Source organism: Condylura cristata, unplaced genomic scaffold, assembly GCF_000260355.1.
Source record: "Condylura cristata isolate star-nosed mole 26May11 unplaced genomic scaffold, ConCri1.0 scaffold00017, whole genome shotgun sequence".
In the NCBI taxonomy this organism is placed as follows: domain Eukaryota; kingdom Metazoa; phylum Chordata; class Mammalia; order Eulipotyphla; family Talpidae; genus Condylura; species Condylura cristata.
Window position 1 is genome coordinate 5,446,666 of NW_004567118.1, and position 20,715 is coordinate 5,467,380.

The 20,715-nt window shown below is 52.1% G+C and overlaps 1 protein-coding gene across 3 annotated transcripts in view; it reads left to right on the plus strand.

Annotated features, from left to right (window-relative positions):
* PIP4K2B (phosphatidylinositol-5-phosphate 4-kinase, type II, beta) overlaps positions 1-20,343 on the plus strand; it is a 27,579-nt gene extending 7,236 nt beyond the window's left edge. The window contains exons 2-11 of one of the 3 annotated variants that reach the window (XR_001145545.1): positions 4,044-4,141; positions 6,720-6,816; positions 9,021-9,173; positions 10,810-10,956; positions 12,203-12,241; positions 12,758-12,871; positions 14,494-14,752; positions 15,182-15,285; positions 15,849-17,959; positions 19,824-20,343. Coding sequence is in view for 2 of the 3 variants with exons in the window: in XM_012726429.1 (XP_012581883.1) it covers positions 4,044-4,141; positions 6,720-6,816; positions 9,021-9,173; positions 10,810-10,956; positions 12,203-12,241; positions 12,758-12,871; positions 14,494-14,752; positions 15,182-15,285; positions 15,849-15,929 (1,092 nt within the window). In the remaining variant the exon portion in view is untranslated. Of the gene's footprint in view, positions 1-4,043; positions 4,142-6,719; positions 6,817-9,020; positions 9,174-10,809; positions 10,957-12,202; positions 12,242-12,757; positions 12,872-14,493; positions 14,753-15,181; positions 15,286-15,848; positions 19,774-19,823 lie in introns of those variants that run through there. The other 2 variants (XM_012726429.1, XM_004684267.2) reach the window with 2 other exon arrangements.
* The last annotated feature ends 372 nt before the right edge of the window (positions 20,344-20,715 follow it).

The window sequence follows — 20,715 nt, forward strand, 5'->3', positions numbered from 1 at the left end:
AGAGAAATATTGTCTAAAACGAGGAGTAAAGAGCACACGTCTGAACTCCAGTCACTGCTCGACATCTCGTATGCCGTCTTCTGAAAAAAAAAAAAAAAAAAAAACAGTACAGCTAATCCCTAGAGTGAATCATCTGCATGGGGCCCAGTGTAAATGGGAGGTGAGCCTACGGGGTTCAGGTGCATGGGTTGTCTTTCAGTATGTCATCTCAGAAATGTCCTCTGCTGCATTGTATGTTGTCAAGAGAGGCTATGAAATGACATCTAGACCGATCAACTTAAAACTACTCAAACTAAGCTGCACTAAGAGTCACACAGGAAAATAATGAACAGAGCATTCCCCAATACCTCCTGTTAGAATAATTAGAATAATTCACCCTGGCAAGGGGCAGTTGACCCATCTCAAGCAAGTGTTTTAGTTTCCATTTTCCCACATCAAGTGCTGGCACTCAGTCAGGATTTTAGCTGCACCCAGAATCAATTAGTAGCACATGCTGAACCATTTGGTGTAAAACCATTCTCTTTGAGCCAGTGCTATGTTCTTTCTAGCATAGAGGTATGAATTAGAAAAGATGGGATCGCTTAAGAGCCATGAGCTTCTGATTTCTTAATTGTCAGGTCCAGGCTTAATATGCAAGGGAAAAGGAAGTGGAATTGTTTCTGTTGGCAGAAAAACAAGGAAGTGGAATGGTTTCCTCCATAGACACACACTCAAAATGCAGGCTTTCTTGTGAGCACCCTTGGTAGGGAGCTGACAGGGCTGTGTGTGTTAGTCGATGGCAGGCGTCACAGACCTGGGCGTGCCGGGGGCTTTAGGTGTATAGTTTACGTTTCAGTAAATGTATATGGCCATGTAATCATCACCCCCAACAACCTTTCACGGTTTTTTAAAAAAAAGATTTGTTTGCTTATGCATACAGAACTGGGGTACAGGCCAGAGGTGTAGGGGTGGTGAGAGGATTCACCAGAGACAGAGTGGGGAGCAGAACAGGCAGATCTTCAAAGTACACTGCAGAGGGGAGCAGCGGGTGAGAGACAGGAGATCTGCCGTGCCATGTGGGTCACCATTGAAGCAGCTGCTGGGCTTTAACCTTTACACCACCAGGGAGGGCCCCCCTTTTTTTTTAAATTGCCCTTTTTTTTTAAGCTTTATTCGTACAGAACTGGGGTACAGGACAGAGATGCGGAGGGTGAGAGGATTCACCAGAGACAGAGTGGGGAGCAGAACAGGCAGACCTATGAAGTACACTGCTGAGGGGAGCAGCGGGCGGGTCAGGAGAGGTCTGCTGCGTCATGTAGTCTCCTCCGGGGCTGGCGGGGATCGAACTCATGCAGAAGCGGCTTTTAGCTTCTTAGTGGTGTGCTTTAACCCGCTGCGCCACCAGGGAGAGCCCCTCTTTTTTTTTTTTAACCCTGAATTCACACCTCTCATGTTCCTTTAAAGTCAACTCTTTCTAGTCCAACCCAGGTAGTCTCTTCTCAGAATGCTCTCACTACAGAGCCCTGCTCTGGAACTTCGTGTCACGGAATCATGCAGGATATACTCTTTGTGACAGTTTGTGCCAGCAGGTTAGCGACTCTGCCCTGCTGCCAACTTGTTGTGTGCCCTCACTGCCCCTCCCCCGTACACATACTCTTGTGCCTTCCTTAATTTCCCCACAAGTAAACTGGATTTTTCACTCCTCCAGGTTCCCTAGCCGAGTTACTGCATTAATTTGAACTTACTTCATTTTCTGACATTTCTAAAGAAAAAAAAAAAAGGTTTGGAACATAAAAAGGGGCATCAAATTAAATGCCATTTCCCCCCACTTATGCTCCTGGAAGAGTCCTAATGACTCTGGGCTGTTCCCTTACTGCCACATGGGGCCTCATTGAGTAATAGATTTGCAGAGAGGATATCTGGGTAGCACAAGGCTGGGCTGCCCCTCCTCCTCCATTAAGTCTGGACTAAGGTTTCCTCGTGCATTAGTGGCAGCTGGGTTGAGGGTCAGATGTCAAATACTCTGTTGTGATGGGAGAGGTAATTAGACCACGAATTGGGGAAGCTGGGATGGGAAGGGCTCTCTGCGCCAGTGGGAAATCAGGACCCACAATGAAAGACAACCTGAAGGCTTGTTTGCCTTGTCCCATCTCCCCCAGTTCAGCATAAGACAGGACATGGCAATAGCTGGCCCTGCTTTAATCAGGAGAGTTGAGTGAGCCAGTGACCTGATGTCACTTTAAAGTTAAATGTAATGCTTTGCTTTGAAGATGAGTTACTTGCCCACACAAACCCATCCAGCTTTTTTCCTACCTCAAGTTGATTTTTGGAGTGACCACCATTTTTGTGAAGATTCAGAAGCCTCAATTAATACCTAGTGGCTTGAGTAACATTTATCTTTTGGTCCATTTATTATTGCATTTGACAATTATTTATGTAGTTGGGCTCTCCCTGGTGGCGCAGCGGGTTAAAGCGCAGCACAGTGAAGCTCGCCATAGCCTCTTCAGCTCAAGTTCGATCCCTGGACAGGGAGCTGGTCTGCATGGCACAGCAGACCTCTCCTGACCCGCCTGCTGCTCCCCTCATTGATCTGCCTATCCTGCTTCTCGCTCTACCCCCTGCACCTTTGGCCTGTACCCAGTTCTGTATACATAAATACATAAACTTTTTTTTAAAATAAAAGAAATCTTTATAAAAAAAAAAAAGAAAAGGCAATTATTTATATACTACCATAAACAGATCATGGTGCTGAGCACCCCAAAGACCAGTGAGATGATCTTTGCTTACAATGATCAGTGATATGGTCTTGGCTGGCTGACAGTCCAGCAGGCGAGTGAGGCTTATATGCACTAGTTGCAATATGAGGGAAGCTGTGAGGTGGCCAGAAGCTGGGTATAAACAGTGCTTCAGGAATTCCAAGCTGAGAAGGAACGGTGTTTGGTCTAGACAGTAAGCTTTATGGGGAACATACCTTGTCATGTGGGGAGAATTTTTTTTTAAATAATATAGTAGTTTATTTTTACATCATTTTGTACATTTTTTTTTTAAAGATTTATTTATTTGCGCATACAGAGCTGGGGTACAGGCCAGAGGCTCAGGGGCGGTGAGAGGCTTCCCCAGAAACAGAGTGGGGAGCAGAACAGGCAGATCAATGAAGTACACTGCTGAGGGGAGCAGCAGGCGGGTCAGGAGAGGTCTGCCGCGCCATGTGGTCACCTCCGGGGCAGGCGGGGATCGAACTCATGCGGAAGTGGCTTTGGCTTCTTAGTGCTGTGCTTTAACCCGCTGCGCCACCAGGGAGGGCCTGTACATTTTTTTTTTTTATCTCAATTGTAATCCCTGTGGGTTTCCCATCACCAAGTCACCCATGTGCCATCACCATAGTCCAGTGCATTTCCTTCCCCCTACCGTTTTTGATCCCACTCCCTACTCCACCCCCACAAAATGTCTCTGGTATATGGCTGTGCATTATTCTTATTATTTTCTCACCTGTTCCATTATACCCCTGTTATGAATGAAACCATTCGGTATTTTTCTTTTTCTTTCTGGCTTATCTCACTAAGCATGATCTTTTCCAGCTCCATCCAAGTTGCTGCAAAAGATATGTGTTTCTTTTTTTTTTTTGGTTGCTGAGTAATATTCCATGGTATATATGTACCACATCTTTTTAATCCAGTCATCTACTTCTGGGCATTTGGGCTGCTTCCATGTTTTTCCAGTTGTAAATAAAGCAGCAATAAACATGGGGGTGCTGGTATCTTTTTGAATCAGTGTTTTTGTGTCTTTTGGGTATCAGATACCGAGGAGTGGGATTGCTGGGTCATAGGGAATCTCCATGTTAAGCAGTTTGAGGAACCTCCAAATAGTTTTCCATAGTGGTTGTACTAGTTTGCATTCAGTGAGGAGAATTTTAATAGGTAGAGAGGAGATTGGGAACTTACTTGAAGAGCAGAAATAAAGACAAGAAGGAATTCATGGGTATGTTTTGGTGATACAGGGGTCCTTACACTGTGGTATGTTGTCTCATACCTGGCTGAGAACCTCACTTTCCCCTTGCTTTGCAGATCAATGAGCTGAGCAATGTCCCTGTCCCTGTCATGCTAATGCCAGATGACTTCAAAGCCTACAGCAAGATCAAGGTGGATAATCATCTCTTCAACAAGTAAGTTGCCTACTGAGTGGGCTCAGATTTTGTGGGTGGCTCTTGCCCTCAAGACAGAACTTCTGAAAATTCCTGCTTGCTGGGTGCCAAGTCAGCACCCGGCAGAGTGACATCGACACCTGGATCACAGCTGAAAAGCTACTGGGAAATGCTTTCAGTGCCGGCCTCTCCCCCTGGTGTTGTCCTCTCACTCCTGCAGCCTACCTCAGTCCCTGGGGCTGTGGCCCGCCCTGGGTGGTTCATCTAGGGTTAGTTTAGGTAGACCTGAGCTCCTCGGAAGCAGGTGTGCGGTAGGAGGCTGACAGCAGGTTCTATCTGGATCTGAGTCCGAGGCAGGCGGCTGCCAGGCATGCTCTTGGCCTGGGTTGTAGCCAAGCTCCTGCTCTCCAACTGTTGTGTGAACACTGGGCTGAGCACGCGCCCAAGGGCACTGTCCAAAGTAACTTCGCATTTTTTTGTTCCCTGTGGCTTCTTGGATTTACACTGGTGTGTGAAAGTGTCTCGTTTTCATGGAGCAGCTGTCTCAACTGGCAGTGTAGTCTGTTTTAAGCCCCTCGGAGACCTAGTTTTTTCACTCCACTATGGGTCCCCCCAGGAATTACTTAGTGATCACATTCTCTTCCTTTCTGCATTTGATTCCTCGTTCCACTCTCCATTGTCCCACAGTCCCCACCACCTCACCAGCTGGGCTTTGTCATGCCACCATTCCCAGGCTGTTAGCCCGGAGGAGAAGCTTGATTTGAAACCATCCCTTAGTGGCCTCTCTGCCATAGTAAGTAATAACATCTTGTTCTAGAAGCTGTCTGTCTCCATTGCTGCTGCTTGCTACGTGGCCACCTATGCAGATGGAGAACTCCCCTGTGTTTCCTCTTGCCGCACACAGCCGCCATCCTTCACTCATTCTGACATCAGCTGTGTGGGTTTTCTACATCTTGAGCGGTTCTGTGACACCAGCAGCGTGTACTGCAGTTCAGTCCAGCGCTGACACGAGGCACCGGGAGTCAGTGCCAGGCCCCATGGATGAAGGCCTCAGGTCTATGAGAGCCCCTTGCTCCCGCCACTTTTGATGCCAAACACATATTCAGGTTGTCACCTGTGCTTCTTTCAAACTACTGTAGATTGGAGAGTTCCCCAGTGTCCCCATCCCCAGGCTTGTATGTTTGATAGAGAAACTCCCAGAATTCAGGAGAAGAGTTTACTTCCTAGATTGCCAGCTTATAAAAAGATACAAACTCAGGACCAGCAAATGGAAAAGTTACTTTGGGCAAGGGATGTGGGAAGGGGTGTGCCACCCCCACACCGCCAGATGCTCACCAGCCTGGAAGCTCCTGAATCTGTCCTTTGGGCTTTGTGGTGGCTTGTTTATAAAAGCATGATGGATCAAACCATTGGCCTTTGATGACCGAGTGTACCTTCAGCCCCTCTCCCGTCCCAGTTTCACCAGGATGTGAAACTGAAATTACCAGCCCTTCACCCTAATTGGTTCCCCTGGCAATCTTAAGAGTTTCCAGAAGGCATCTCTTTAACATAAACTTAGGTGTGGTTGAAAGGGCTTGTCGTGTTCTGTCGCAGATGTCAGGGCTCTGGAAGCTGCTTTGCACTGCCGTCTTGGAGGGTCTTTGACCTCTGGTGAAGTTCTGCCGCCTTGATACCTTGGCCTAAAGCAGCCTCTTCTAGCTTTCTTGAGTCCCTTTGTCCTTTGAACAACTGTTGATGTGCTAGTTTCTAGCGTCCAGTGCTGTTTACCAGAAGACAGGGGCGTACGCGGCCTGCGCGCGAAGCCGTTGGCTTTTCGCTCCTTGCAGTCTGTCATCCTGGAGCCATCAGAGGGATTTGCTTTTGAAAGGGAGTGTTGCAAGCAGGGTGACTCTTGCCACGATGGAGGACTTGGAGGAGGCATCACTTCAAGGTGATTCTCTCTCCTCCTGGGAATCAGTGTTGACTAAGGAGTGGGAAGCGTGGAGATTGTGCCAGCAGCCAGCATTAAGGTTTCAGGAACAGATGGGATCCTAGTCAACTGACTCTTCTATCTGTATCTCCCTTCCCCTCCAGCCCAGTGGAAGCCATGGGTGGGGCTTCCTGGGATGTAACCATCTTCAGGATGTGTTCATTTAAACATCTCCACAGGAGAGGGCCCTTTCCCTTCATAGTCAGACCAGACCGAAGATCATCTCACAGCAGACATTCCTTGCAGTCACCCGTCTAGAAAGTACAGTTGCATGATGTGAGGTCTGTTCTCAGCCTTGCAGTTCAGGTGTTTTCCCTGCAAGGTAAATGTGGTTGAAAGGTAATCTACACTCAGTAGGAATGCGTAAATCATAAGTGTACAGCTAGATTAATTTTTACAAAGTGAATTCACAAGTTGAAAAGTTCTTAAACTTTTTAACTTGCTCAGATTCGCCTGGACTGTTTGTTCAAAATGCAGATTTCCACACTTAGTTCCAGAACTTGTGGAGCCTAGAAACTTTCATTTTAAGCAGTTCAGGTCCAGATCTGTGGAATGCACTTGAGAGGTTCTGATTAGGCCTTAAGATGAGCAAGGAGAGAGTCACGAAGTGTTTTTTCTGCTTTTTCCTAGGGAAAACCTCCCCAGCCGCTTTAAGTTTAAGGAGTACTGCCCCATGGTGTTTCGAAATCTCCGAGAAAGGTTTGGGATTGATGATCAGGATTACCAGGTATGGGGTGTCTTTGCGGAATTGGGGGGGTTGGGCAGTGGAGTGGGGTCAGGAGGCCACAGGCAGGACAAGTGGAGGAGAAAGTGCCTGCTGGGCTCATGCTCTGTCTTCCTGCCAAGTCTCCCTGGCCCAGGCAGTCTCTCCAGAAGGGGCGGGTACTTGGGGTGGCCGGGGCGGGCCTTAGGAGTGCTTCTGACTCCTTTCAGGCACAGGCTTCATGAGAGCAGGCCCAGCTCTGCTCCTCGGGAGGGAGAGGAACGGGAGGGAGAGGGCCCACGGAAGCTGCTTCATTTCAGTCTGACATTCCCAGTCTAGGCTGAAGAACCCTTCTCCTTCGTAGTTTGACTTAAGAGAGAGAATTGTTGCCAGCGAGAGATGAGTCCTCTTAAAGCAGATAAGACAGATTAGAAAAGGAAGACTTCAAGGGTAGTGTAACCTCTTGCCAGGTATGAGTGTCGCCTCCTGAACATATCTCCTGCCTGGTGTTGGGAGGGGGGTAGACATGGCCGGCAGCCGCCCCCTTTGAGCAGTGAGGCTGTCATGGAGCCCTTTGACCTACAGGGAGGAATCAGTCCCCAAATGAGGGACGAGATCGGCTGAGTCATAATAGCCTGTGGTCTCCATTCCTTTCCACCTAGCACCTTCCCTGTACTTTCTTCCCTTGGCAGACAGCCTGGTAGCGAAGGTGGGAGAATTTTCCACTTCGCTTTGAGAGCATTAAGAAATATAACTTAACTTCATTTGTCTGTGAGGAGAAGTGTATAGCCTGGAATACTGTAATTTCCGAGTCTCCTGGCCCCTGCCCCCCACCACCCACAAAGATATGGGCCCTGGGCGGGGGTGGGGAGGTGTTGAGTGGACGCGCAGTCAAGACTGGCCCTCTCAGGGCTATCCCCATCTAAGAGGTACTGGGAGGTCCCTCCAGCCCCTTCTGTTAGGTCAGAGTCCTCAACTCAGTCGTGACCTGGTTGGAGCCTGAGGTTTTCTGAAAACTTCCTGCCATTATTGCAACCTGAGGTTGCTAGGACCGCTTTTCTCGCGTGGTGTCTTCCCTTCCCTCAGCCATCCAGCCACATCCTCTCAGTGTCTGCGTTTTTTTCTCTGATAGCCTTGTGGGCAAAAATCTGTGCCCAAAACTGAAATGGGGACAGGGAGATTGTGTTTAAGGAGAGGACTCTACGTGTGGACTACCCACGCTGCGGGGTCCAAAGTGACGCTGGCAGTGAGGCCGGGATAGGCCGCCTCCCGCCTGGGCTCAAGGCCTGCAGGTCTTCCTGGGAGAGTGAGGCATGCAGTCATGTAGCCTATTCATGGACAGGGGGCGCCCAGTTTTGAGGGGTGCTCTTTTAGTTTAGAGAGCCCCTTGCCCCTTCAGACTTACATTTCTGCCTTGAGGCAGTGCACCTCTCTTTACCTAGGTGAAGGGACAAGTAGGATCCAAGGCCGGGCCTGAGGAAAGGACTCAGACATGAGGCATTTCTGTGAGGGATTCCCACGTGTGTTTTCTTAGGACCAGGGACATTTGGGCTTTCCTCCTCGACCTCGTTCTGCCCTCTGCTTGTTTGACACATCCCCTTGATTGACATGCCTTCTCCGCCAGGCCCTCGGAGGCTTCTGGTGCTTTCTGATCCTAAGGGAAATGGGTGGAGTGGAGTAGAGGCAGAACCGGGAAAGCTCCCCAGAACCACGTTGTAATCCTGTACAAGGTTCAGGAGTTGAGTGAGGAAGAGGGGTCAGGCACCAGGATGAGGATCAGCTTCCTGCTCTTGGAAAGGTTTTCCAGGGAAAGAGACGACCATGTCCATGGTTTCCTTATACTAGACTTCTGGAATATTTCCTAAACGGTCACCTCAAGAGACGGGGAGAATCAGCTCCCACATCCTGGTGTTCAGGTGCGGAAGCTCAGGGGCAGAGAAGTGAAGTGGCTTCTGCGAGGCCTGAGGGAGCACCCTGAGCGCGAGGCCAGTGGGGTGCAGGGAGCGCTGAGCTCAGTGAAGGAAGCATTTCCCAGCGTTCTTCCCTCTCGGTTGGGGGTCAGGAGCCAGGTTGGGGGGGAGAACATTTAGGACCCTCTAGGAGGCTGAGCTTCCCACAGAAAGGGTGGGCAGCTGTTGCTTTGGAGCGGCAGTGTGGCCCACGCCAGAAGACTCAGAGTAGACGCCAGAGCCCTGTTCTCCCAGCCTGCCCTTGTCTTGGTCCATCAGAACTCGGTGACGCGCAGCGCCCCAGTCAACAGTGACAGCCAGGGCCGCTGCGGCACGCGCTTCCTCACCACCTATGACCGGCGCTTCGTCATCAAGACGGTGTCAAGCGAGGATGTGGCCGAGATGCACAACATCTTAAAGAAATACCACCAGGTATGGTGAGTCCCAGTCTGGACGTTGGAGGAGGGGCTGGAGGGGGAGAAGAGAGCCCCAGTGGAGCTTTCCGGGAGGGTCGGTCCTCGCGGGTGGCGTCAGACACGTGGGCACTCAGCACCTGGCCCCGCCCTGTGTTGTGCTGTTGCGAAGTGGAAGCTTGAGAGAAGACGTGAGAGCGGGCGGCTGGCAGGCCCAGCGAACAGCTGTTTCTTGTCAGCGTCGGGAAGTCTTCGCGCTCTGGCACCTGCTTCATTTCTTCTCAATGCGGTCTGGGCAGGCGGCAGGGCTGCTGCTTCTCCGTTGCGGCCCTCCTGCCTCTGCGATCCGTCCACGAGAAAAGCAGGGAGTAGGGCACCATCTGCATACCGGTCCTGAGCCTGTGGGGGCTTTTTTTTTTTTTTTTTAGATTTACTTTTATTCATTCATATAGGAACTGGGGTCCAGGCCAGAGGTGCGGGAGGTGAGAGGATTCACCAGAGACAGAGTGGAGAGCTGAACAGGCAGATGTTCTGACATACACTGCTGGGGGGAGCAGTGGGTAGGATGGGATGGGGATTGAATTTAGGCCTTAGTTGCTAGTCATAATTTAATAGCTCTGAGACTTAACTCTTTGTGCCACCAGGGAGGCCCTGTGCGGGGGGGCTTTAAGGAAAGCTGGCTTCTCTCTGTGGTGCCTGAAAATTGGTAAAGAGGAACTTCCAATTTGGGGGAGTTTACAGCAAGGCCTGGGCAGGGCACGGTTAGGAGCTGTTAGAGAGGGGTCTCCCTGATGGCACAGGAATGAAAGCCTCAGCATTATGAAGCTCTCAGGAGCCACTGCAGCACGAGTTCGATGCCCAGCCAGGGAGCTGACCCACATGGCGCAGCAGACCTCTCCTGACCCGCCTGCTGCTCCCCTCAGCAGTGCGCTTCAGTCAGCCTGCTTGTTTTGCTCCCCACTCTGTCTCTAGTGAATCCTCTCACCACCACCACCACCACCTTTGGCCTACACTCAGTTCTTGTATGCATAAATAAATATTTAAAAAAGAGAGAGAGTAGAGCCATTCTGTTTCTCAGACACCTGGCTTATAGCTCTGCCTCCACAGTCCCCTCTGTCCTTGGGCTTTCTCATTTCAAGCCAGTAGAGGAGATGCAAGGCCGAGATCAGGGGTTTTCCTGCCATGAAAACTAGGGCAAAGGTGTGCCCTACGTGCTCAGCCTCTACTCTGCCATGCCAGTTGGGGGTGACTTTGCCTGAGGAAGTCCCATGATTTCACAGAACACATTTAGAAGGCCACTAGTGGAAAAGTTGGGGGTCTCTGGTGGAACCAGGGTTAAGTCTCGGCACTACAAGCTGTTCACAGTCCCTGCAGCACGAGTTCGATCCCCAGCCGGGAGCTGACCCACATGGCGTGGCAGACCTGTCCTGTCTGGCCCACTGCTCCCTTGGCAGTGTGTTTCAGTGGGTTCCCACTCTATCTCTGGTGATCCTCTCACCCCCTGCACACTTCTGGCCTGTACCCCAGTTCTTGTATGCATGAATAAATAAAACAAATCTTTAAGATTAAAATCCTGGGGAATGTTCACCCTGGAGAATGCCCTGTCCACCCAGCACTTTCATAAATTCCTCCGCCTTCCCTCCCTTTCTTCCTAGTTCATAGTGGAGTGTCATGGCAACACCCTTTTGCCACAGTTCCTGGGCATGTACCGGCTGACCGTGGACGGCGTGGAGACCTATATGGTGGTCACCAGAAATGTGTTCAGCCATCGGCTCACTGTGCACCGCAAGTATGACCTCAAGGTAAGGTCGCTGTGTCTCCCAGCTCTGTGGCTGCCTCTGCCCTGAGACTGGGCCCGGCCTCTGCCACTTAGCGGGAAGGCTGGTGCGCATATTGTGGCGTGAATAGGTGACCAGAGCTGATGTGGACCAAAGGCTGGTCAAAGGCCAGGGGACAGTAACGAGAGGTTCTTTAGCTCTAAATGTGCCAGATTCATGTGACAGTCACTGTTCTCCCAGTCCTGTCAGTGGGATGTGCACACGAGGGCAGCAGCGCGGGTCGGGCTGCGCGACGCCCTCTCTGCCCTTGCCCAGGCTTGCTGGATTGGCCGTCCGAGTGCATTTCCAGACACACCTGTGCCAGGGGCCTGGGACTCTGTTGTCTCTGAACCCAGCTTCCCGGCTTCTGTCACCTCACACCCCTCCACGTCTGCCTCTCCCATCCCTAAGTGCCCGATGCCTCCTGCGCCAGATCTCACATAGGCTGCCTGGACCCCTCCCCTTCCAGTCCTCCCCTCTTCCTGCCCTGTTGTCTACCTCCGCCTTCCCCCACCAGTTACCCTTCTGAGTTTCATTCAAGTATCAGTTCTCCCAGGAAACAGGCCTTGGCCTGCAGCTCAGGCCCTGACCCTGGCACCTGCTTGGCGCGTCCTGCATCCTCCCCTTAGCACCTTTGTATCTAATGAGTGACTACTTAACTGAGTAGCTACTGCGGGATGTGTGGCCCTGTGAGAAGGAACATTCCCTGCGGGCAGGCACTGTCCTTTGGTGTGGTCCTGTTTCCTGAGCACCCCGCCTGCCCGCACATGCGCAGAGCTCTGTAAATGGCCTGTGACAGCGGACATGAGCAAGCTGCTGCCTCCTGGCCCCTTCAGGATTCTAAACAGCCTGCTCCAGTTCCCCTGCTAATTTTCCCCAATTTCACTTGGTGAATTGACTTCAGCAGGACTTCTCCTGATAGTTTGTTTTTTTGTTTGTTTGTTTTAAAGATTTATTTATTTGTACATACAGAACTGGGGTACAGGCCAGAGGCTCAGGGGCGGTGAGAGGCTTCACCAGAGACAGAGTGGGGAGCAGAACAGGCAGATCAACGAAGTACACTGCTGAGGGGAGCAGCGGGCGGGTCAGGAGAGGTCTGCCATGCCATGTGGTCTCCTCTGGGGCAGGCGGGATTTGAACTCATGCGGAAGTGGCTTTAGCTTCTCAGTGCTGTGCTTTAACCCGCTGCGCCACCAGGGAGGGCCTCTCCTGATAGTTTTTATCCTTTCAGGGTTCTACTGTTGCCAGAGAAGCAAGTGACAAGGAGAAGGTATGCTCGGGCTTGTGCTGGTCACGTGTGGCTGGGTCAGTTGGGTCAGAGTCCCCTGTCAGCCGTCCTGCCCGTTCCTCCACTGCAGCCCCCAGATAAGAGTCTGTCAGCATGGGATACTCTGTGTCGCTCAGTCCTACCTGTTCTCATCCTTCGCCTCTGGCTAGGACTGCAGCTTTAAACTTCTGCCCTTGCTGGGTTCTTCACAGTCCTCAAGAACCAGCAGTTTCCATCTTAGAGCCCAGCCTGAGTCAGAGAGTGGCTGCCCAAGTTTGAGGTAGTCCAGGCTTGGCAGGAGGCCCTGCTTTAGTCACTTCTCATTGTTTGACATATGCACCCGAGTGGCCATCCGTCCCTGCCTGGCAGAGCCTAGGATGTTGCCTCCTGCACTGAGCTTTGGTTGGCCCATTGACCGTCTGTGTGCTAAGGACTCTTCCCTTTTCAACACCATTGTCCCAGAAGAGCTCCCTGGGGTGGATGGGTCAGGCCTCCCCATCCTGACTGTTGTTCTCCCAGGCCAAGGACTTGCCAACATTCAAAGACAATGACTTCCTCAACGAAGGGCAGAAGCTGCATGTGGGAGAGGAGAGCAAAAAGAACTTCTTGGAAAAGCTGAAACGGGATGTAGAGGTACTTCCTAGCCCTCATTTGCATGGTAGTCGAGCAGGGCTCCCTCTTGTCCCCAGAGCAGGAGCCTCTTTGATCTTAAGAAAAATTGAACTCACTGCTGTCCAGGAGTGCAGACAAAGGAAGCGTGATTGCGCGTGCAGGGGAGCGCGCCATTCGGGGAGGGACCCGTCTGTGCCCGTGGGACCGCTGCAGCACCTTCCTCAGATTACCCTTCCTGCTTCGCTTGCTGGTGGCCCCTGGGGAGGGGCAGCCTGCCATCAGTGACCGGAAGCCAGCTGTTAGGACCCTCCAGCCAGACCCTCCTCTGGCTCCAAGCCCTCTGCTTGGAAGGGGGCATCCTGTGGGGAGCCCTCCGTGGAGGACAGACGCTAAGTGGTGCCTGTTACCCGGGCTGCTTGATAATTTGCTGGCTACTGTATTTTAATAAATTGGGGGTCTGCTTACTAGGGCCAAATCCTACAGACCTTAAAGAATATTTTTTATTGTGGTACAGTACATGTAAATACAAGATTGTAACCATTTTCGAATGCTTAGTTCTGTGACATTGTTTATTCACACTGTGCTGTGGCCACCCTTCCACCCTTCCAGTCCCTGGAATTTTTCATCTTCTACAACTGAAACTGTACACAATAAACACTGACTTGCCCCACCCTACCCTACTATTCTACTTTTTGTCTCTGTGAAACTGCTTCGGAACCTCAAATAAGCAGAATCATAATTGCCCTTTGTGACTAGCTTATTTCACTTAACACAATGTCTTCAATGTTGTAGCCAATGTCAGAATTTCCTCTTTAAGACTGAATAAACTTCAGTGTGCATGTGTATGGTACATATCTCAACCCCTTGTTTGTTTACCCATGCAATTGTTGATGGATACTTGCATATCAAGATTCTCTAGAGAAGCAAAACCAGTACAAACCAGTGGGCTGGAGAGAGAGACAGGGTGGCTAGGTAGATGGCTGCTCATTGTAAGGAATCGACTCATGACTGGAGGCTGCAGAGAGCAAGCTGGAGACCAGGGAGGGCTGATGTTCGCTCCAGCGTTAGAAGGCAGGAAAGCGCTGATATCTCAGCGCAGGCAGGAAGGAGGACTTCCTCTTGTTCTGTTCAGGCCTTCAACTGGTTGTCCGCCTCACTTCATCTTACGTAGTCTGATGTTTCTTGGTTTATCTGTGGCACTGAGTAATGCTTAGCAGTGCTGATCCTTGCTCACTAAATTGGATCTAGGACTCACAGTGGGCTGAGATTGGTGCTTTGAAGAGACACTACTGTGTCGCATGCCTCTCGCCAGCCTTTTCCGCAGTGTTCCTTTGCATTATTTCCCGCTTCAGACTCGCTTCAGACTCGGCTGTGCAGGCTGTTACTTCCTGCAGCGCTCCCCCTGCCTCTGTCCGCCTGGCTCCTCTTCACACGACCCTTCCTCCCGGTCTTGAGCCCTCCCCTCAGGGAGGCCCTCACCCTGCCTGCTCCCTGCCCGTGGGGAGCTTGCTGAGGGCAGATACCCCATGTCTTGTTCCCTGTTGTGCTCAGAATCAGGACTGAGTTGAAAGTTCCCCCTTCCTCCTCTTTCAGGCTCCACTGCGATGTGCGTGTAGCCTCTTCCTTCCCCTTCTCTCCTCTAGTTCCTGGCCCAGCTGAAGATCATGGACTACAGCCTGCTGGTCGGCATCCACGATGTGGACCGAGCTGAGCAGGAGGAGATGGAGGTGGAGGAGCGGGCAGAGGAGGAGGAGTGTGAGAATGACGGCGTGGGGGGCAGCCTGCTCTGCTCCTACGGCACCCCTCCAGATAGCCCTGGCAACCTGCTCAGCTTTCCCCGCTTCTTTGGTCCTGGGGAATTCGATCCCTCTGTTGACGTCTATGCCATGAAAAGCCATGAAAGTAAGTAGCAGCCTGTGCCTCCTGCCCCCACCCCCGCCCTCATTCTGCCCCTCAGGCAGATGCCCCGTGGGTATGTGGGCCTCATTAATTGCTGGCTTCCGCCACTTGCTGCCTCCACATTCCCCTACCAGGTCATAACTAGTAGCTGTCTTCAGGGGCCCTGGGTCCTTCCATCAGGCTTCCTTCACTTCTCTATCTGAGAGGTCTGAGGCGTGGTTCTGCCTGGTTCATGAGATGCACAAAACCTTATAAACACTGTCATGTTAACCCACAGGGTGACTAAAGAGCAAGTAAGGTTTCCAGAAAGACCCATTTTTCTCAGATCCAAAGTGCTGGACAGATCTGAAAAGTGCTGGGTCCAGCTGGGCCCAGTGCTTTCTGCTCTGCTCCCTGCCCTCTTCCTCCCCTCCCGCTTCCCTTCTCCTGCAGGCGCCCCTAAGAAGGAGGTCTATTTCATGGCCATCATCGACATCCTCACACCTTACGATGCTAAGAAGAAAGCCGCACACGCTGCCAAGACGGTGAAGCATGGGGTGAGGAGGCCCAGACCCCGGCGCAGAAGCCCTGCCCTCCGCAGAGCAGGGATGGGGAAGAGCAGGCCCCACTTGCCTTGTTTTCTCTGCCACCCACAGCCCAGCCGCCCGTGGCTGGGTAATAGCCCAGCTTGTTTTCCTCAGTTGCCCGGCCCTCAGGGCCCCACCTGGGCCTCTCCCCTGGGCTGTTGGCCATGGGGTGCATCTCGTTGACCTCTGGTAATAGCTTTGTTTACATCCCCACACTGCTCCCAGAGGCCATCTCCTGATGAACTTCACGCAACTGTTCTCCAAGCAGGGGCTCCACAGAGATCCAGAGCCTCTCCCCACCTCATTGCTTTGCCCCACGTCAGCAGGTGGAACACTAGGGTTGTGAATCATGGGTGGGCTCAGGGCGATTCTGAGTCATGGGAACCACACCTCAAGGTAGTCTGCTTGGTTTGGGGGCTAGTGTTCAGCTCCCATGGTGAGCCAGAGGCTCCGGAACCCCCAGACCCTTCTCAGGTGCAGTCCCCTGAGGAGAGCCAAGGCGCTCAACCCGAGTCGGCCTCTGTGTCTTTCAGGCGGGGGCCGAGATCTCGACTGTGAACCCTGAGCAGTACTCCAAACGCTTCAACGAGTTCATGTCCAACATCCTGACGTAGTTACCTTCTGCCTTCAGCCAGAGCCAGAGAGCTGGATGTGGGGTCAGGGTGGAAAGAGGGAGCGGGTGTATGTGGGCTACCTGGGAGGGTGGGAGCAGAGTGGGAAGGGGAGGGCTTTGGCAGTGGCCTGCAGCCTGTGGCGCTGAGGCGTGCTGGGGAGAGGCCCGTGCTGCGGCAGCCTGCTCGCAGGATGGGCCCTCACCCGCTTGCCCTTCGCTTTTTTGTTTTACCCAATTGAACCGGGCTAAAAGGGGGTTTCCTAGTTGTTCCCTTGTAACTTTTAAGATACCTTGGGCCAGAGATAACCTCATGGGCTTATTTGGGTTTTATTTCTGAAATTTGATTGCTCCAGGTTTGCTCTTCACAGCAGTGTGTGTCATCACCCTATTCACCCGCCCCATCCTGCCCTGCTGTCACCTCCCTTCAATTAACGAGGCACCCCACAGACCCAGCCGAGGGTCCTCTCAGAGCAGAGCACTCTGACGCCAGAGGAGAAGCGGTCAGACGCCTCGGCCTGGCTGTATTTGCTCTTGTCTGGATTAACTTTTTAATTTTACGGAGTTTCGTGTGCAGCTTCCTCCACCTTTCTGCCTTGGATCCAAGTGAAATGTTACATGATTGATTGCTCCGTGTAAATGCTTTTCTCCCAAAGGAACACTCCAGACCAACATCAGGCATCTTGGATCAGAATCAAAGACCTCAGAGGGGAGTGAGCTCATCTTCACGGGATGGTGAGGGCTAGGGAGCTGGTTCTCAGAGAACCCTGCGATCATCGCCCAGGCCCCTGGGCCCTCAGCCCTGGAGTTCAGAAGGCCTCTCTCTAGAGCCCGCCTCCCGCTGGGCCAAGGGGAACTAGAGACACCTTTGGACATCACGGACCCCTTGTGTTTCAGTGGTTAATTGCCCTTGGGAAAGCCCCAGAAGCCGATGAGCGTCAGCGAGGTCTTGTGCCTCCATCCACTTACTGCCCTCAGACCCTCCCAGGCACCCTCACTTGATGAGCGTTCAGTCGGGTCAGACCTGCACGTGCCTGGGGTGCTCCTTGCTGAGATTGCCCTTCAAGCCCCAGGGCCACCCCGAGTGGAGCTGACTGCCCTCACCTGTGGTCTGCCACCTGGACAGTTGCAGCCACAGGATATGGTGCCCCCTACCATGGAGGCGCCCGAGTCTGAGGTGACCTCTGGGTCACTTGTGGATGTGACCCTAGAAATCCAAATTTGAGGCGGGACATGCGCTTCCACCAGGCCCCGGCCTCGAGGCTGTCTTTCCTTGAGACATCAGTGGATGTGCCACCCGTGGCCCCTCGGGAGGAGTGGCATTCTGCAGTTCCTTCAGGATCTCCACCCACCTGCTCCCCAGGCCCCAGAGGCGAGCTGTGTGTTCCGTGATGCCGTCAGAACAGTCCTGTCTGACTAGGAGAGAACGTGACCCTGTTGCTCTGCTTTGGGGGCGGTACATTCCTGCATCTTCTCACCCCCTTGCCAGGAACTGGGGGTAAGACTTGTAGATTACCCTCATAGAAGTGGACAGTTTGTGGAGCCATTCTGAATGGGTGGATTGGGGTCCAGTGGCACCCTCCCAGTCTGGCCTAGCACGGCTTCTGGAGCAGGGTCCAGCTTGTGTCCCACCTGCAACGTGAAGGGCGGGGAGGAATGGAGATGGCATTCCAGTGGGCCTCCAGACCCTCCTGGAGGCGGCAGATGCAGTCCGGCCACTGCTGTGGCCTCAGGAAGGGGCCATCGTAGCGACGAGCATCAGCAGGAAGGCTGCCCCGTCGCTTGGGGAAGAACTGGAACCAGGTGGCTCGGGGAGAAAACAGCTTTAGTTTTGGACGGGATTGCATAGGAATAATATCTGGACTTGATTTCCCCACTTGCTAATCAAGAATGAAAGTTGGGATCCGCTCCTAGCCAGGCCCAGCACCCCCAAGCCTCGCAGCCCTGGGCTCCCACTGCTTCCTGCACTTGGCCTGCAGACCATGTCCCGGACTGGGGAGTGTGACAGTCACGTGGCTAAAGACAAGCTACCAGGTATCTAACTTCTTTAACATTGAATTTTTGTGTTTTTGTGGATTTTTGTGGTTTTTTTTTTTTTGTATATTGTTTACATTTTGAGAAGTAAGCATTCTGTTTCCAATGCTCTGTTTTTCTGACAGTATTGTTGATTGGGTCGGACATTTGAGCTGTGGTTTGGTGGATTTTAGATTTTTTAAAAAAGGTCATTCATTCTCTGTGCTATCTTCAAAACCTTGGGTTTGGCCCTGTAATTCCTTGGGTATTCAGATGTTTCAAAGCTATTTATCTTGGTTTATACAAGTTTTCTTTCTTTTTGTATTGATGAAGATATTATATTTGGTTTGCAGTCTGAATGTAGAGAAAGTGAACTGATAGCAGGTGTTTGCCCCTCCCCCTTCCTCTGTGCAATGGAAAACATCCAAGGGGAAGTGACTGCTCTCAGCTGCACTCTTAGGAGCCAAGAACAAAAAGCTGAACAGTCCTAGGGCATCCCTGAGTAGGTTTGGGTCTCCCAAGAACCAAGGTATATCTAATAGGACCTGGCTGAGGGCGTGGGGCTGGGTGGGAGTCCTCGTTTCCTCCCTCTGCCACTTCACCCGTCACAGCTTCTTCCCTCCTGCCCTTCTCCTGAAAGCCTGGCTGAGAAACTAGTCTCCCACCCAGAGTGAGGCATTCTCTGAAAGCTCGCCTAGACCACTAGATGAAGGCCTCCGGCCCTGTTCCTGTTCCTGAACCACTGAGTCTTGTCTCCCGATCCAGCTCCTTCCCTGTGCCCTGCAGTGTGGGGCTTGTGGGCAGACTGGGAAGCCAGCAGTTCCAGGAGCTCAGTGCTCCATCTCTCCTTATCTAGCTCAGGGGTTACTGGCCTGTGGCAGGTGCCACGAGTCGCCGCTGGGGCTGTTCTCAGTGGCGCTAAGTTCCTACCACAGGCGCTCTTCCCCCTCCTCTGCCTACTTCACTTTTTTCTCTTGCCTGTTCAGGCCCCCCGATAGTGCTCGGGGCATGAGACTAGACTCCTGCCCTTGTGACTTGCCCCTCTTCAGTCTGCCAGGGCATGCCCTGGGGAGGTGGACCAAAGACCCAGGACTTTTCTTAGTAGCCAATCTCACCCCCCAGTTGTCTTTCACCAATTCATGTTGGGAGAGAGGAAGAAACCTTTGGCACTAAGGCATTTGAGCTACTCGTGTCAGAGGCTGGAAGGGACAGCGTGTATAGCGCTCTGGCCTTAGACCTGTGGCTCCCCCAAGTGCAGGGACCTCACCTCTCTCGGGCAGAAATAGGGGGCGGGGTCTAGCCTGAGCCCAGGAATCAGAGGGAAAACACACTCAAACTGCCCCCAAATCTCCCAGCCACCTGCAGGGGGTAGTGATGTGGCCCCGGCTTTCCTGAGACAGGCCACTTAGCGCCTCCAAAGGGCAGCGCAGACTGGCTCTCGCTACAGCTCGAGTCGAGGTCCTTGAGAGGCTGAAGGGGAAGCTTTGAGAAGAGCCCCTTGCCCTTGCTCGGCCATTCCGGAGGAGGTGAACTCTGCAGCGGGGGAGGCCTGGTGCTGTCCAGCACGCTGAGCGTCAGGCCAGACTGAGGTGATCCAACAATGTGAAAGAAGCTTAAACTTCTGGGGAGCAGGATACACTATCACCCCACCATGTGTGTGATTTCTCGAGTTTCCACTGCAATTTCCATTTTTTAAATAGGAATTTTCACCCCCTGTGCTTGTCTAATGTCTGCTCGGAACAGTTCGAGATCCTGTTATTGTTTTAAAATGCATGCATGTTAAGATGACTCCCAAACCCGAGGGAAAAAATAAAACTCAAAAAGCTTTGTGTACACATCTGTCATGTTCGAGTCCTTTGGAAATGAGCCTGTTTTTTTCCTCCAGAATTAAAATGTTTGATCCAGGTTTCAGAGGCCATCTAAGCTTGGATTTCTCCTCCAGAGAAAGGAAGAGTCCGAGACTGGCCATCCACGCTCAGATCCAGCCAACAAGTGTGGTGAGCACAGGGGTCATCAGCACCCAGAGGAACAGCTGGCTGACCACCGCCCTCTAGCGGAGCCAGGACTGGCTAGGAGCCATACCCCTGCACAGCACCCCAGGTCCCCCCTCCCCCTAGCAGCTGTAGCGCAAGCTACAGGTCCCATGCTCTCTGACCCTCACATTCTCCATGTAAACTATGCTGAACATACAATGGCTCTCAAAGGGGGGTGGGGTGGAACAGCAGTATCAGGGAATCAGAAATGTAAGACTCAAACCCTCCACAGACCAGAGTCGGAAACCGTTATAATGAGTTCTCCAGGTCATACTGGTGCAGGCTCAAGTCTGGGAACTTGTCCAGTAGGGCAGCAAGCTGGAATCACTTGGGGGACTTAGAAAAGGCTCCTGAAGGGGTGGCTGAAGTTATCTTGAGGGATGGGGTCAAAGGAACTGCCTTAGAAGCTCCCAATGTGGCGCTAGCTTGCAGCCACGGTTAGCCAAATTTCTTCCTGAATCTATGAAAGAAAATTTGAGTTTTCCAGTGGAGCTGAATAAAAGATTCTAGACTCTGGAGACAGGGTTTACACATCTTTGCTCAACTACTAATTAAACTGTGTCCCTGAATAAGTTAAACAAGGATAATGTCAGTTACCTTAGGTCATGATGATAGATTCTAGAATACATAAAGCACTTCTGGCAGGGCTTCACTCAGGGCAGACCCTCAGCAAGTGACAGCAAACCACCCCGCGGCAAGACTAGCCAATAGCAGCCAAGGCTGAGCTTCCCCCAAGTGGCCATT